The following is a 14,695-nucleotide window of genomic DNA, read 5'->3' on the forward strand; positions in this document are numbered from 1 at the left end:
TATCCCTGGTGTCCTGTATCACGTCAGTCAGGAAAACATCAAGTAGATCCCTTATGAGTCTGGTTATGTTTTTCATCTGCTCCTGCATCCAGGGACAACCCTTGTGATCAGATACAAATGTAGGTTCAAGCGAGGTCACAATGCAGCAATATTTCCACTGCACTCACTTACAAACAGAGCAATACATATATAAACCACACAGAGATCATTTAGTGGTTTGGTCATTACATTCCATTATTTTACATTGGGCAAACTATAAAAAGACACTGACGTATCACAGCTCTAAAGTGGTTGCATTTTTTAATGATCTAAGCTCGTTTTAACACAAAATATGTAACATTACCATGATTTTGCTTACGTGCCTCAACTATTTATTATTATTATTATTATTATTATGAAAAAATATCCCGCACTCACAGGACTTATGAATACGAAAAACTTTTATTGGCAAGTAGTCACTTGCCAATAAAAGTTTTTAGTATTCATAAGTCCTGTGAGTGCGGGATATTTTTTCATAATGTCTATGCTTCTGACATTCTGCACCCAGGCATCTGTGACCCATTTATGAGACGTGAGTGCCTGATTTTCTGTGTCTGCATCTATTATTATTATTATTATTATTAACATTTATTTATAAAGCGCCAACATATTCCGCAGCGCTGTATGATAAGTAATCCTTTTAACCTTGCATTATCTTCTGCTTAAATGGGTGGTTCACCTCTGAGTTAACTCTTAGTATGTTATAGAATGTCCCATTCCTAGCAATTGGTCTTCTTATTTATTTTTATATAGTTTAAGAATTATTTGCCTTCCTCTTGTGCTTCTTTCCAGTTTTCAAATGGGGGTCACTGACCCCAGCAGCCAAAACCTTTTGCCCTATTAGTTTTTTTGTTATTTTTACTTTTAATTACTTATCTTCTGATTCGGTCTCTCTTCTGTTCATATTTCTGCCTATTATTCAAACAACTGCCTGGTTGCTAAGATAAATAAGACCCTAGCAACCAGATTGCTGAAATACCAAACTTGAAAGCCGCTGAACAAAAAGCTAAGTAACTTTAAAATCATTAAAAAGAAAATATTAAGACCAATATCCCTGCGCCTCGCGGCTGCTAGCTGGCCTGACATCGTATAACATGGACCATATAACGATCTTTATTCCTAGCTGAGGCAGACTTGCTAACGAGACGCAACCCCCTGCAAGCCCTTTCAGATTTCTTTAAAGGTGAATTCAAGCGAAACGCCAATGAGCCAGGTTTGAGCTTCTATCCTCTGCTCCAGGAAAAACAGACGTTCAAATCAACCCTGATTCCACCACCTTTTTTCTCTTTGCTTTTTCCACTCTTTCTTTCCTCTAATCTTCTTGGTGCTCATATGAATCTACCTGGGAAACATCTATAAGTTGCAGGGGGGTCTCCAGTTCCTGGCACGTCCCCTTGTAACTCATGGATGGAAAAATTCTGATTCCACTTAACAAACGGCTATTTTAGAATTTAATTAAAGGTGCATTCTCATTCCTTCCCCTGCAAGTTTCTGCTTTAAACCATGCCATATTTATTCCATTTATTTCCCATAAAGCATGGACTATTGAATGTGCAGATCTGGTGCCTGCAGTACATACTATTACAAATTTAAAGAGATACTGCCATGATTTTTATGGGTTACTTTTTATCTCTAAATGACGCTTTTACACAGCAAATAATTCCCTCTGCCATTTAACATTTTATTCTTCAACCAACAAATGCAGGCCCGGATTGGTGTTGAGGCCACAAAGGCCCAGGTCTAGGGTGGCACAAACTTAGGGGTGGCATGCTGCCCCCCACCGCAGCAAAATTTTAACATTTTCCTCCCAAACAGAGCAATGGGGACCTCTCCCAACTGCTCCGTATGGGAGTTCAAAAGTTTGTGTGAGGGGGGGGCGGGCTTTGGGGGGAGACTGCAGAAAGGGGGCAGCCTTGGGGCGCCCTAATTTGAAATCTGGCACTAACAAGATGTATGTTTAGCTGTAATATTGGTGTGTAGGCGCCATCTCAGTGCATTGTGCCTGAGTCTGAGCTTTCAGCCAGCGCTACACATTAGAACTGCTTTCCGCTAACCTATTGTTTCTCCTACTCCCATGTAACTGGAGGAGTCCCAAGCCGGACTTGGATTTCTTACTATTGAGTGCTATTCTGATACCTACTGGGAGCTGCTATCTTGCTCCCTTCCCATTGTTTTGCTGATCGGCTGCTGGGGGTGAGGGGTGAGGGGTGAGTGGGGGGGGGGGAGATATCACTCCAGCTTCCAGCACAGCAGTAAAGTGTGCCTGAAGTTTATCAGAGCACAGGTCACATGGCTGTGACCCCCTGGGAAATGAAGAATATGGTTAGCCCCATGGGAAAAACAGATTACAATGCAGGATTCTGCTGGAGAAGCTCTGTTAACTGATGGTTTTTGTAACAAACATGTTTTCCTCTGACAGTATTCCTTTAAACATTTTCCTAAAAGGCACTTGTCTACATCAAAACTTAATTTCAGTGGCTTTTCTAACTATATATAATGTATGTCTAAGCAGCTCCCTACAGATGTACAGAGGAGATGTTCTTGCATACAATGAGCCATGTGTTTAAGGCAAAATGCATAACACTTTAATCCTTTTTATGAATAAGATTATGCTTCTAATTTTGCCCCCTGATCTCTTTATGCCCCCTCCGGCCTGATATAGAATTAAGATACGGCGTACATTGAACTCCTTTCCCCCAGTGCAGATATCAGTTACTCTCTGCTCAGAAACCCGGGCACTGAAATTGTTTCCACATGACTGGGCACAGGCGGGCCGGTTGCACTGTGCCGTGTTAGCCGTATTGGCCACCTTGTGGGAATGCACCTTCCAAGCAGCAGGCTGTCCTGTGCAGTCGAGTCGGCTGACAAATACAATAAAGTGGCTACTGCAAAACAGAGTCAGACAGTCGCCCTTTTGTTCTGTAAAGCCCGCTAAGGCACCCTGGGAACAGGACTCCCATGCCCCCCCTGCTGGGAGTTTTACCAAGTGCTGAAAAGGAAATCTGACTGACAGCTTGTGTGTATTGTGCTTGTACTGGGGAGTTCTAGCTTTGCCTTCGCTTTCTACATGGATATGACAAATTGCAGTTTTCCATATGAAGCGATAGGCCCGTGTTAGAAGGGACATTTTTTACATAGTTTGGGCCTCATTACTGATGATTTCCCCAGTGTGCAGTAGGGGTGTTCTGGTTTCTTGGGACAGAGCTGTTACAGACCTCTTTGCATGATGTCATTCTTTTATAATAATCCAGGGCCCCCAAACATCTTTTATAATAATCTAGGGCCCCCAAACATCTTTTATAATAATCCAGGGCCCCCAAACATCTTTTATAATAATCTAGGGCCCGAAACATCTTTTATAACAATCTAGGGCCCCCAAACATCTTTTATAATAATCCAGGGCCCCCAAACATCTTTTATAATAATCTAGGGCCCGAAACATCTTTTATAACAATCTAGGGCCCCCAAACATCTTTTATAACAATCTAGGGCCCCCAAACACCTTTTTATAATAATCTAGGGCCCGAAACATCTTTTATAACAATCTAGGGCCCCCAAACATCTTTTATAACAATCTAGGGCCCCCAAACACCTTTTTATAATAATCTAGGGCCCCCAAACATCTTTATAATAATCCAGGGCCCCCAAACATATTTTATAATAATATAGGGCCCCCAAACATTTTAATAATAATCTAGGGCCCCCAAACATATTTTATAATAATCTAGGGCCCCCAAACATTTTAATAATAATCTAGGGCCCCAAACATTTTAATAATAATCTAGGGCCCCAAACATCTTAATAATAATCTAGGGCCCACAAACAATTAAAAGAGTGGGTAACTGGGCCACAGTATAGATAGAAAATCTAAGGAGGAAACTTGGAGGGAACACTGCACCCAATCAGCAGGAAGCATTTCCTGGTCATCTGTTTAAAAGGAAACATCTTATTGGTTGCTGTGGGTTACTGCTCCTGGGCAATATTAGTGTCTTTTATTACATATGGGGGTAATAGTGCAATAGTTATTAGCTCCCAGGGCAGACTGGAGCAGCTACAAACAGCAGAGACAAGCGACATGGCACCTCTCGCTCCCCTTTGCTGAATATAGGCAAATCAGTCTGGGCTGTTTTTCTTGAATATCACGTTTCTGTACTAATAGGATGCAGATAAGTGCGTTACCTCGGATAGCCTGAATAGCCTGCTGCTTCTTACATTGAATCATTATTCTGTGGTTTGTGGGCTGCTCCTTCCCATCCAATCGAATTCTCTGTGATTGTTGAAGCCACATAATGTGCTGCTGGAATTGCTACGGCCCCTTTGCCAAATAAGCATGTCATACTGAGGTCTGCGCTATTAATTGGCTAATAAGCCCTAGCTCACAGTTCTGCTGTCTGCCCTGGTATTGTTGGGATGGAGCAGAGCTGTCCAGCGGGGATCCTTCCAACCCTAGTTGCACTAGAACTCTCAACCAAGGAATTATGGGAGTTGTAGTCCAACAACCGGTTGAACGCATCAGCTTTTAGTTGTTTCCTGGAGCACAAATATTCTTTATTTAGATGGGGAACTACTGGCCTTCGTGGATGAACTATAGCTCAAAGCAGGCCTGGAGGAATGAACACGCTCTAGTTGTTGTTAAAAGGGGACCTGTCACCCCGGGGAGTAATTGCAGATCCTTTTCATGTTAGTTGAGCAAAATATACTTCACTTGCAATATATAAATTATTTAAATCTTGTTTCCTTCAGTCTTGGAAGTCACAACAAGCAGGCAGGCGCCATTTTGTGGTAGGGTTGCCACCTCTTCGGTCCACCCCTGTGATGTCACCGACCCACCCCTTTCCTGCCCCCTGATATCACTGGCCACCAATCCCCACCCCTTGTGAAGTCACCTCCCGCCCCCCTGCCCGGAGAAAGAAGCTGTCAGAGGTGGCAACCCTCCATTAAAGCAAATTTTGTACCACCCCAAAATCTTGTGTATTCGCCTTCTAGATGATATCTAGGAAGTGCTGAATAAAAAATGAAAGTAATCGTAATTAAAAATTTTAAGATGTCAGTCATATATTGCCTGCCCCACCTCTATACCTCAGGGTTTTAAATACATTTTATACAGATATGGGTGATTTAATAAAAAAAGAGTCATGTTTAATTTGCAAAGAACTTTTATTATACAACTTTTTATGTGGGGGTGGGTGACAGGTCCCCCTTAAACTATATTTATATATATATATATATATATATATATATATATATATATATATATATATATATATATATATATATAAAATATACAGCACTTCAGCAATAGCTGGAGACCATGACTTCCCCTTGTACCTGCTGAGGGATTGTGGGATTTGTAGTTTTATAAACATGAACCAAATCAGCATGATTTATTTTTTTTTTAAGCTCAAATGTGTGTAAAAATCAGAATATTTTCTGAACAAACATTAGTTTAATTGTCTTGTTTGAAAGGGGCTAAAAGATTAAAGGGGAAGTTCACTTTACAATAAACTTTTCGCCTGTTGTGGACTGGCACTTTTAGCTCTGTTGATGAATATGAAAATAATTGAACCATTAGCAGTCACATTACATGTCAGTTTATAGATTAGTGCAAAATTAGTGCTGAATCTTTTAACCCATCAAAAGGTTGCTTTTCAGACAACCCAATGCTTGGTTGCTGTGGGTTATTAGAAGGACTGAGCAATATGCTGGGCATGTAAAAATCCACATGAGAAATAAACCCCCTGTCTATAACATACTTGAGTTTTTTTTAAAGGGGAACTTCCTTTTTAATTGCTGTAAAGGTGACAGGAATGAAAGCTGTAGCCAGTTTGCTTGGGGCTGTATTACCCGCCGTGCTGGTTAGTCAGTCCAGGGCAAGTTTTACATCTTGTTTATTACAATACAGGGACGGTGGAACCGGTAGACCTGGTGGATAATGGAGACGGGACTCACACAGTCAGTTACACGCCCACGCTGGAGGGCCCCTACACCGTAGCTGTTCAGTATGCAGATGAAGAGATCCCGCGAAGGTAAAGTAAAATTGCTCCATTTCTTCAACCTTGAATTTAATCCCCTTTATTCCATTTGGCAGCACACCCAGATTTCTCAGAGATTTATCCCTACCAGTGCAGAAAAGCTCGTTCTGTCTCCTGGGGCAATTAGCATCTCCGTTACTCTGCTGGCTATTAGGCTAACTGCCCTGTATGTAATAATGTGCTCAGCAGTGAAGGGATTCGCCTATGTTATTCTTCTGACCCTCCTTCTCCTAGTCCCAGTTTAATCTGTAATATAATGCCCTTCTCTCTGAACATGGTTATGATTTGTCATTCATGGGTACCATATGGACAAGTCCATGGTGAAAGGTTTTGGCACTAGGAAGCAGAGAGAGCATAATAGATTTTAATGTGCCTTGTAAGCTCTTTTGGGCAGGGCTCTCTTCACCTCTTGTATCGGTTATTGGTTGCTTTATATGTTACTCCTTGTAGAGTGTAAGCTCTTTTGGGCAGGGCTCTCTTCCCCTCTTGTATCGGTTATTGATTGCTTTATATGTTACTCCTTGTAGAGTGTAAGCTCTTTTGGGCAGGGCTCTCTTCCCCTCTTGTATCGGTTACTGATTGCTTTATATGTTACTCCTTGTAGAGTGTAAGCTCTTTTGGGCAGGGCTCTCTTCCCCTCTTGTATCGGTTACTGATTGCTTTATATGTTACTCCTTGTAGAGTGTAAGCTCTTTTGGGCAGGGCTCTCTTCACCTCTTGTATCGGTTATTGATTACTTTATATGTTACTCTGTATGCCCAATGTATGTAACCCACTTATTGTACAGCGCTGCGGGGTATGTTGGCGCTTTATAAATAAATGTTAATAATAATAATAATGTGCCAAATGTTTGTGTGACCGCTGGATCCTGGGGGCCTGCTGGGGAGCCTTATGGTTTAAAGGAGGGCAGCACGGCATACACAGGTTATAGCTAGGGTTTCCACCTTTGCTGGGAAGCCAAACCCGAACAAAGGGGTGGGGCAGTGATGTTGGACATGGGCATGATGACATCAGAGCCGGTCACAATGACATCAGTGTGATTATGATGCCAAAGTCAGCTTATTGCATCATTTGAAGCAATTGGCTGAATTTCTGTCCAGTGTTTTAAACTGGAGACAATGTTATGAACTGGGCAGCCCTTTGACAAATTGAGATGTCCAGTTCAAAACCACACGGGTGGCAACTCTATCTCTATCTATATTCTGCCTGACGAGTGAGCCCAATCCTAATAAAAGGTATGGGATCTATTATGCAGACATCAGTTATCCAGATAGCTTTGAAATGCAGCAATTGATTGGTTTGCTTTTTTTACTGTAATGATAAGAAATTAACTGTACTCGATGATAACTAAGCAATGTTGGGGTGAGTATCTTAATAGTGAGTATCTTAATATTTGTTTTTCATTTATCGCCCAGATTATTGTTCAGGTTTCAGAACTGAAAACCGAACAGACAGTTGAGACCCAAACTGTTTGTGTCAAAACCAAACAGGGGGCAACCCTAGTTATAGAACTCCTCAATTTCTAATCTAAATTGCTATTTATCCGCCATGTTAGTTTTGGTCCAAGACTAATTTTCCATTTACTGTTCAAGTCCCTTTAAGGTAAAGGTCTTGCCAACGTACGATGCCAGCAAGGTGACTGCCAGTGGTCCTGGCCTCTGCGCTCAAGGAATTTCCGCCAGCCTCCCAGTTAATTTTGCTGTAGATGCCAAGAATGCCGGACTGGGACCCCTGTCGGTCCAAATCACGGTGAGTTGGGTTGGTTGAAACGGGGGACCCTGGATCCCTTCGCAGTAAAGAGTATATCCGTTTCAGAACAAGGTCAAGTTTTCCAACGTGCAAATTATAATTGATTATTCCTTATGGGACGTTGTCATTGGCTTGTTATAATTACCCCTGACACACAGTGGTGCAGCAATAACAACTGCTTGCTTGTAAAATAAACAAAAGACTATAAACAAACATTTCTGTACCACGTGATGATTTTTCTTGGTATTATTATTTTCCATTTGTCTTCTTGGCCTTTAAATGAGGCTTTTGTTTTCTATGGGAATGTTTCCCGCAGCGCCAAGCGTGGCGGTTCTACTTCCCCGCCATCCCAGGAAGCTGAAGATATTCCCTTCAGCCATTTACTGAGTGTAAATCATCACAAATAAGAAATTTAAGTATTTGTTTAGGAAATTGCCAAAAAGAAAAAGCAGAGAGTGATGAAGGGAATATTCCCAGAAAATCTGTAACGATGGACGGAAAGAGAGAGTCTGGGCAAGGCCTCAAGAAATGTCCTTGTGTAATCAAACGCGCTCATTAGGCGCTCTCCAAACGAGATGTTCTTTCATTGATGCCTGTTGTATCAGAACAATATTGTACAGAAACCTGTCATTTGATCTGGCTGTTTATTTAAACTGATTAATCCTTCTGAGCCGGTCGGAAACGCAAGGCGCTCGGCCCTATTTTTATAGCCAGCGGGAAGAGTTTCCAACCAGGGGTTTTTTGTTTGTTTTTGGAATTCCCGTATGTGTCATTTTTTTTAACATTTTTAATCTCTTGTGATTGTAGGATCAAGAAGGGAAGCCAAAGAAAGCGCAGATTCAGGACAACAACGATGGCACCTATTCTGTGTCTTACATCCCGGACAGGACTGGGCGATACCACGTTGCTGTCAAATATGGAGGAGATGACATCCCTTACTCCCCGTACAGAATCCGCGCCATGTCCATAGGAGATGCCAGCAAGTGCACTGTAGCAGGTAATTGCATATGTCGGGTGTTGGCAGGATGTGGCACCTAAATCTAATGAGTGATCTTGTATAAAAAACAGCTCCATCTTCTAAAAGTGCACCATGCAAGCAACAAGCAGCGTTGGGTGCCAGAGAGCCCAGACTAAGAGTAGGCAGAAGAAGTACCTGCCTATCACTACCACCCCCATTGTTGCACCTATAGTAGGTGCCTCTTTGGCCTGCCCCTAGTTCCAGCCCTGATTTTCTTTGCAAAGGTATTCAGAGTTTAGGTGCTTATTGCAGAAGTACAGGCAACATCCTTTTCATCAAAGGGGCTGGCTATCCGGTTAAAGAGAACATTCCTTCTCTGTATATTTGTATTTATACATATGGGTAGGAGGTGCCATATTGATCCCCATAGACAGTACAGTATGAGGGTACAACTTACTGTGTGCCCAGAACATTCCTTCTCTGTATATTTGTATTTATACATATGGGTAGGAGGTGCCATAGTGTTTCCCTTAGACACTACAGTATGGGGGTACAGCTTATTGTGTGCCCAGAACATTCCTTCTCTGTATATTTGTATTTATACATATGGGTAGGAGGTGCCATAGTGTTTCCCTTAGACAGTACAGTATGGGGGTACAGCTTATTGTGTGCCCAGAACATTCCTTCTCTGTATATTTGTATTTATACATATGGGTAGGAGGTGCCATAGTGTTTCCCTTAGACAGTACAGTATGAGGGGTTAACATATTGTGTGCCCAGATGCCTACTAGGGTCAGTGAGTCTATCAGCCACACTGCATTTTCAGTTAAAAACTGGATTTGTCCAGATTAACTCATTCAAAAGCAATAATATTAGAAGACCAACTGCAATATATCCTGGAATGTCATTGTATACATTATACTGAATGTGTTGTGTAAGGGGATCTTCCCCTTGAAACCTGTGCCGTTCCAGATTCCTAGGATGTGAATGGACAGGAGAGATACATTATACTATGGGAACTGTGGAGGAATGAATGCTTTGCTTATACCTGCCTGGTCTTTTCCCAGCCCCAGAGACTAAACCACTGCAGGTCTGGGGCAGATCCAGTTTCCTACACAATTGAGTGGACAAGCTTCTTTCTTTGCTCTTTTATTGTGGAATGGTAGTTTCTTGACCCTTATTTTGTTTTCTATAAGTCCCTCTATACTATAGGGATGGTATTCATACTGTTTGCCTGATGGATTCCCTGTGTACAATCAGCTTATTGTCATTGGTGACTGGGGGCATCTCTGCAACAGCAAATGCTGAGTAATCTGTAAATGAAAGTTCAGCATAAGGACAAACTACCCATATGTCTAAATACAAATATACAGAGAAGGAATGTTCTGGGCACACAATAAGCTGTACCCCCATACTATACTGTCTAAGGGAAACACTATGGCACCCCCTACCCATATGTATAAATACAAATATACAGAGAGGGAATGTTCTGGGCACACAATAAGCTGTACCCCCATACTGTACTGTCTAAGGGAAACACTATGGCACCTCCTACCCATATGTATAAATACAAATATACAGAAAAGGAATGTTCTGGGCACACAATAAGCTGTACCCCCATACTGTACTGTCTAAGGGAAACACTATGGCACCTCCTACCCATATGTATAAATACAAATATACAGAGAAGGAATGTTCTGGGCACAAACTATATAGCAATTGTATTGGTATAATCAGACCATACATTTGGACTATGGATATAATTAATATATCTGTATTTAGGTCCTGGTATCCAGGCAGCAGTAAAAACTGGCGAAGAGGTTGGTTTTGTAGTAGATGCCACAACTGCCGGCAAAGGGAAAGTCACGTGCAGCATCCTTGGCCCAGATGGTTTGGAGAATGAAGCAGATGTGATTGAGAATGTGGACGGCACTTATGACATTTACTACACTACAGCTAAAACGGGACCGTACGTCATCCATGTTCGCTTTGGCGGAGCCGACATCCCCAATAGCCCCTTCACTGTGATGGTAAGATAATTGCTTGGTTCATGTTGCCTCCCTGTTGTGCCCAATGCTGTCATTGGCCTTTATGCACAGTCTTTATCTTATTGGCTCCTAGAAGTAAGGCTGTCAGATTGAACAGGCTAGGCCCTTATTGCTTATCCCGGGCACAGCCACACAGGATTAGAATGTTATCCCGGGCACAGCCACACAGGATTAGACTGTTATCCCGGGCACAGCCACACAGGATTAGAATGTTATCCCGGGCACAGCCACACAGGATTAGACTGTTATCCCGGGCACAGCCGCACAGGATTAGAATGTTATCCCGGGCACAGCCGCACAGGATTAGACTGTTATCCCGGGCACAGCCACACAGGATTAGAATGTTATCCCGGGCACAGCCGCACAGGATTAGACTGTTATCCCGGGCACAGCCACACAGGATTAGAATGTTATCCCGGGCACAGCCACACAGGATTAGACTGTTATCCCGGGCACAGCCACACAGGATTAGAATGTTATCCCGGGCACAGCCACACAGGATTAGACTGTTATCCCGGGCACAGCCACACAGGATTAGACTGTTATCCCGGGCACAGCCACACAGAATTAGACTGTTATCCCGGGCACAGCCGCACAGGATTAGACTGTTATCCCGGGCACAGCCACACAGGATTAGACTGTTATCCCGGGCACAGCCACACAGGATTAGAATGTTATCCCGGGCACAGCCACACAGGATTAGACTGTTATCCCGGGCACAGCCACACAGGATTAGACTGTTATCCCGGGCACAGCCACACAGGATTAGACTGTTATCCCGGGCACAGCCGCACAGGATTAGAATGTTATCCCGGGCACAGCCACACAGGATTAGACTGTTATCCCGGGCACAGCCACACAGGATTAGACTGTTATCCCGGGCACAGCCGCACAGGATTAGAATGTTATCCCGGGCATAGCACAGGGCAACAGAGTGTTCTATACCTTGCCCTATCCGAAAAGGGTTTAAGGGTGAAGAACATTCTGAGATAACTATTGCCAGACATGGAGCTCTTAAGGGTAAATGAGACTAAGTAGCGGGGGTGAATGACCAGCTAAAGATTGCATTATTTGGTGCCAAATTCATACCTTTCTTACCCTAAAGCAATCCCTGGAGGGCCTTTAAGTTGGCTGAAAGTCTAGCAATCGAAAGCTGGTGGGGGTGAGAGTAATTCATGTTTGGAAGCTTCTTAAGGGCCCCTAACATATACATTTTGAGTATATGGGATTTTCAACCCAGTGTCCTGTCTGAGGGGGTTGCTAATCTGTAAGGGGGTGTTGGTAGAATTGTGGTAGAACAAATGAAGGCAGCAGGTTAGAGTGCTCTGTATACACAATCATTGGTACAGTGGGGCAGTATAAAGGCTACGGCTAGGCCAGTGGAATGCTTTAAAACAGGAGTGCAGGGAAAATGCCGGCTTTATTATAATAAATGCTGTGTTTTATATGAGGAATGTGCTTACTCTTAGAGCCCGTTAAATCCTACACTGAAATTGCTTTTGAAAAAATGGCGAGTTTTTCCTTACAAATATACCAGTGCATCTCCCCCTGCTGCCTGTGGCCGGTAATGCCGACTGAGTGCTCAGGTAGATCCCAAACACTCCTGACTGGGAGGAGGATTTTACCTGTCCTGTTTCTCGCTTCTTACAGTCTCCAACACTTAGTTTTATATTCCTCTGTTTGATAAGTAAATATTTGCTGTTTTGTTCTTATGATGTGGGATTATAACGTGTTTGTGTCCTTGTGATCCCCTTGTTCCACACACCAGGCTACAGATGAAGTCCCCGTACAGGTGCAGCAGCAGTCCCTTAGTGCATGTCCTCCAGGCTACCAGCCCTTGGTATATTTTTATTTATCTCCACACGCCCACGGCCTTTCTCTTTCCATGTTTCTTCCCTCACAGCCAATCATGTTGCTGCTTCTTGGAACTGCTTGAGCCAATCTTGGCCCTCACTGATCATCACTTTATGTCTTCCATTTGATCCATGAACATTAGGCTTTTTAGGGCTCCAATCACATCTGAGCCGGACCCATTCTGCTTTGAGCATGGCTCCGTGCTCTATCGTTTGCTGATTCCCGGAGGGGTCTCTACTTGGTTTTTGCTTTATGCTTATTTTTGACCCTCCGGCCTGCAAGTACTGGCAAGCCATTTCATTTCAAGCTGTTACCAATCATTCGGGGAAATGTAATAAAAGGTGCATAGTGTGCCTGGGGTCAGTAACCTATAGCAACCAATAAATGCTTCCTGCTATTTTGTTGCTATGGGTTACTAGACCAGTAGCAGACTTCACCTTACTATTACATTACCACCATTGTTACTAAACCTGTGGTCACCATGATGGGATGTGGATCTCTTCACTCCTCCCGCTCACCCTGCGGCACCAGATTAACTTTCTCTTCCAGATTTCCAGGAAGTCAAACTTCCAGCAGCGTCTAAATATTCACATTTCCATGAAAAATTTGATTTCTTTGACTTCAATCCATGCCTGGTAGTTTTGCAAACAGACGTAAAGGGGAAATGTAACACCAATTGATCAACACAAATCGGAATTCAGTGGCAGCCCTATGGCAAAAATTGAGCACTGACCCAATCTTCAAAATATAGTTATTTTTAATAAGAAGTAATATGGGAATTATATACCCTAGGGTATATGACTTCTGTTAGATTACCCACCTCCATTTCCTGTTGGGGAGAGGAAGAGGCTGTCTCGGGCCTCCTCTCTTTCTCTGTACATGATCTGTTTGCATTGTTACCAGCATGGAGGGAGCTCCTTGGTTCAGATACATTACTTTCTGGGACTAATAACATGTATATTTGTAGGTATCGGAGACAGATTATGCTCAGGTCGGCTCAATGAATGGCTTGAGTTTCCGGCCCTTTGATTTGGTTATTCCATTTGCCATAAGGACAGGAGAGATAACAGGTAAGAGGTGTTTTTGAGCAGCACATCGCCATCTTACTAGCCTAAACTCACTTGGATTTGGCCTGTTTGCATGCAGTAGTTGGTTAGTAGCTGGTTAGTAGTAGCAAAGAGCAAAAGCAAACATGGGTATTATGGTATGTGCACAAGCAGAGTTTAGCTACTAAACATAACCATACTTAACTGCCAAGTCAAAACCTTATTTCCCATATATGTGGCCAAAACAATGGCCTCCCCAGCAATCTTTGGCTAAGGATCAGCTTGATTTCTATTGGGCAGATTTTAAAATCCTGCCACAACGGGATCAGTGTGTGGTCCTTTCTAGAGAGGTCTGCACAATCTAACATTACAATCTAATAAGTCCAAATGATCACATTAACACGGTTTGGCCAACCACCTAGAAGGCCAAATCGTCCAAAAATATGCTATTTTGGCAAGGTTCTTTCTGTGGATTCTAGCTAGCTTTAGTCTGGCCTCCCCCCTTGTAGTGGATCAAGGTTCCTCTGAGTGTTCCACCAGTCTGGGGGAGAAATTATATCATCTCATGTATTTAAAGGAGAAGGAAAGTCATTTTGGCATTTTACTGCCAGTAGATTAGCCACATTAGTGCCACCTAGAACGCTATATTTATTGTGCAGAAAGCTTTTACTATACCTGAACCTATACCTAGAAGCTCCCTCTGTTTGCTTAAGATAGCAGCTGCCATTTAGCTTGGTCTCATTAGCTTCCTGCTGCAGCTCTGGCCACTTGTAGCTCAGATCACACATTCTGATGGGAGGGAGAGTGAATTCTTATAGGAGGGGGAACAGGAGAAGGGAGAGAGCTGTGCAGACTCTTATTCTGAGAGAGGAAGTCTGATAAGCAGGGTCGGACTGGGCTGCCGGGCCCTGGCAGCCTAGACCCCATCCTTTCGCCGCTTCCCCAGCTGTCGGTGTCCCTCCCCTGGCT

At 43.1% G+C, this 14,695-nt stretch overlaps 1 protein-coding gene across 6 annotated transcripts in view; it reads left to right on the forward strand.

The window, feature by feature from the left end:
• flnb (filamin B) overlaps nt 1-14,695 on the forward strand; it is a 169,771-nt gene that overhangs the window by 133,957 nt on the left and 21,119 nt on the right. For 2 of the 6 annotated variants that reach the window (XM_004914170.4, XM_031901252.1), the window contains exons 26-32: nt 1,163-1,252; nt 5,942-6,065; nt 7,664-7,820; nt 8,628-8,817; nt 10,561-10,808; nt 12,595-12,666; nt 13,648-13,750. In XM_004914170.4, the coding sequence (XP_004914227.1) occupies nt 1,163-1,252; nt 5,942-6,065; nt 7,664-7,820; nt 8,628-8,817; nt 10,561-10,808; nt 12,595-12,666; nt 13,648-13,750 (984 nt within the window). The remainder of the gene's footprint in view (nt 1-1,162; nt 1,253-5,941; nt 6,066-7,663; nt 7,821-8,627; nt 8,818-10,560; nt 10,809-12,594; nt 12,667-13,647; nt 13,751-14,695) is intronic. The other 4 variants (XM_031901250.1, XM_031901251.1, XM_002935047.5 and 1 more) reach the window with 4 other exon arrangements.

This window comes from Xenopus tropicalis, chromosome 4 (genome assembly GCF_000004195.4).
Source record: "Xenopus tropicalis strain Nigerian chromosome 4, UCB_Xtro_10.0, whole genome shotgun sequence".
In the NCBI taxonomy this organism is placed as follows: domain Eukaryota; kingdom Metazoa; phylum Chordata; class Amphibia; order Anura; family Pipidae; genus Xenopus; species Xenopus tropicalis.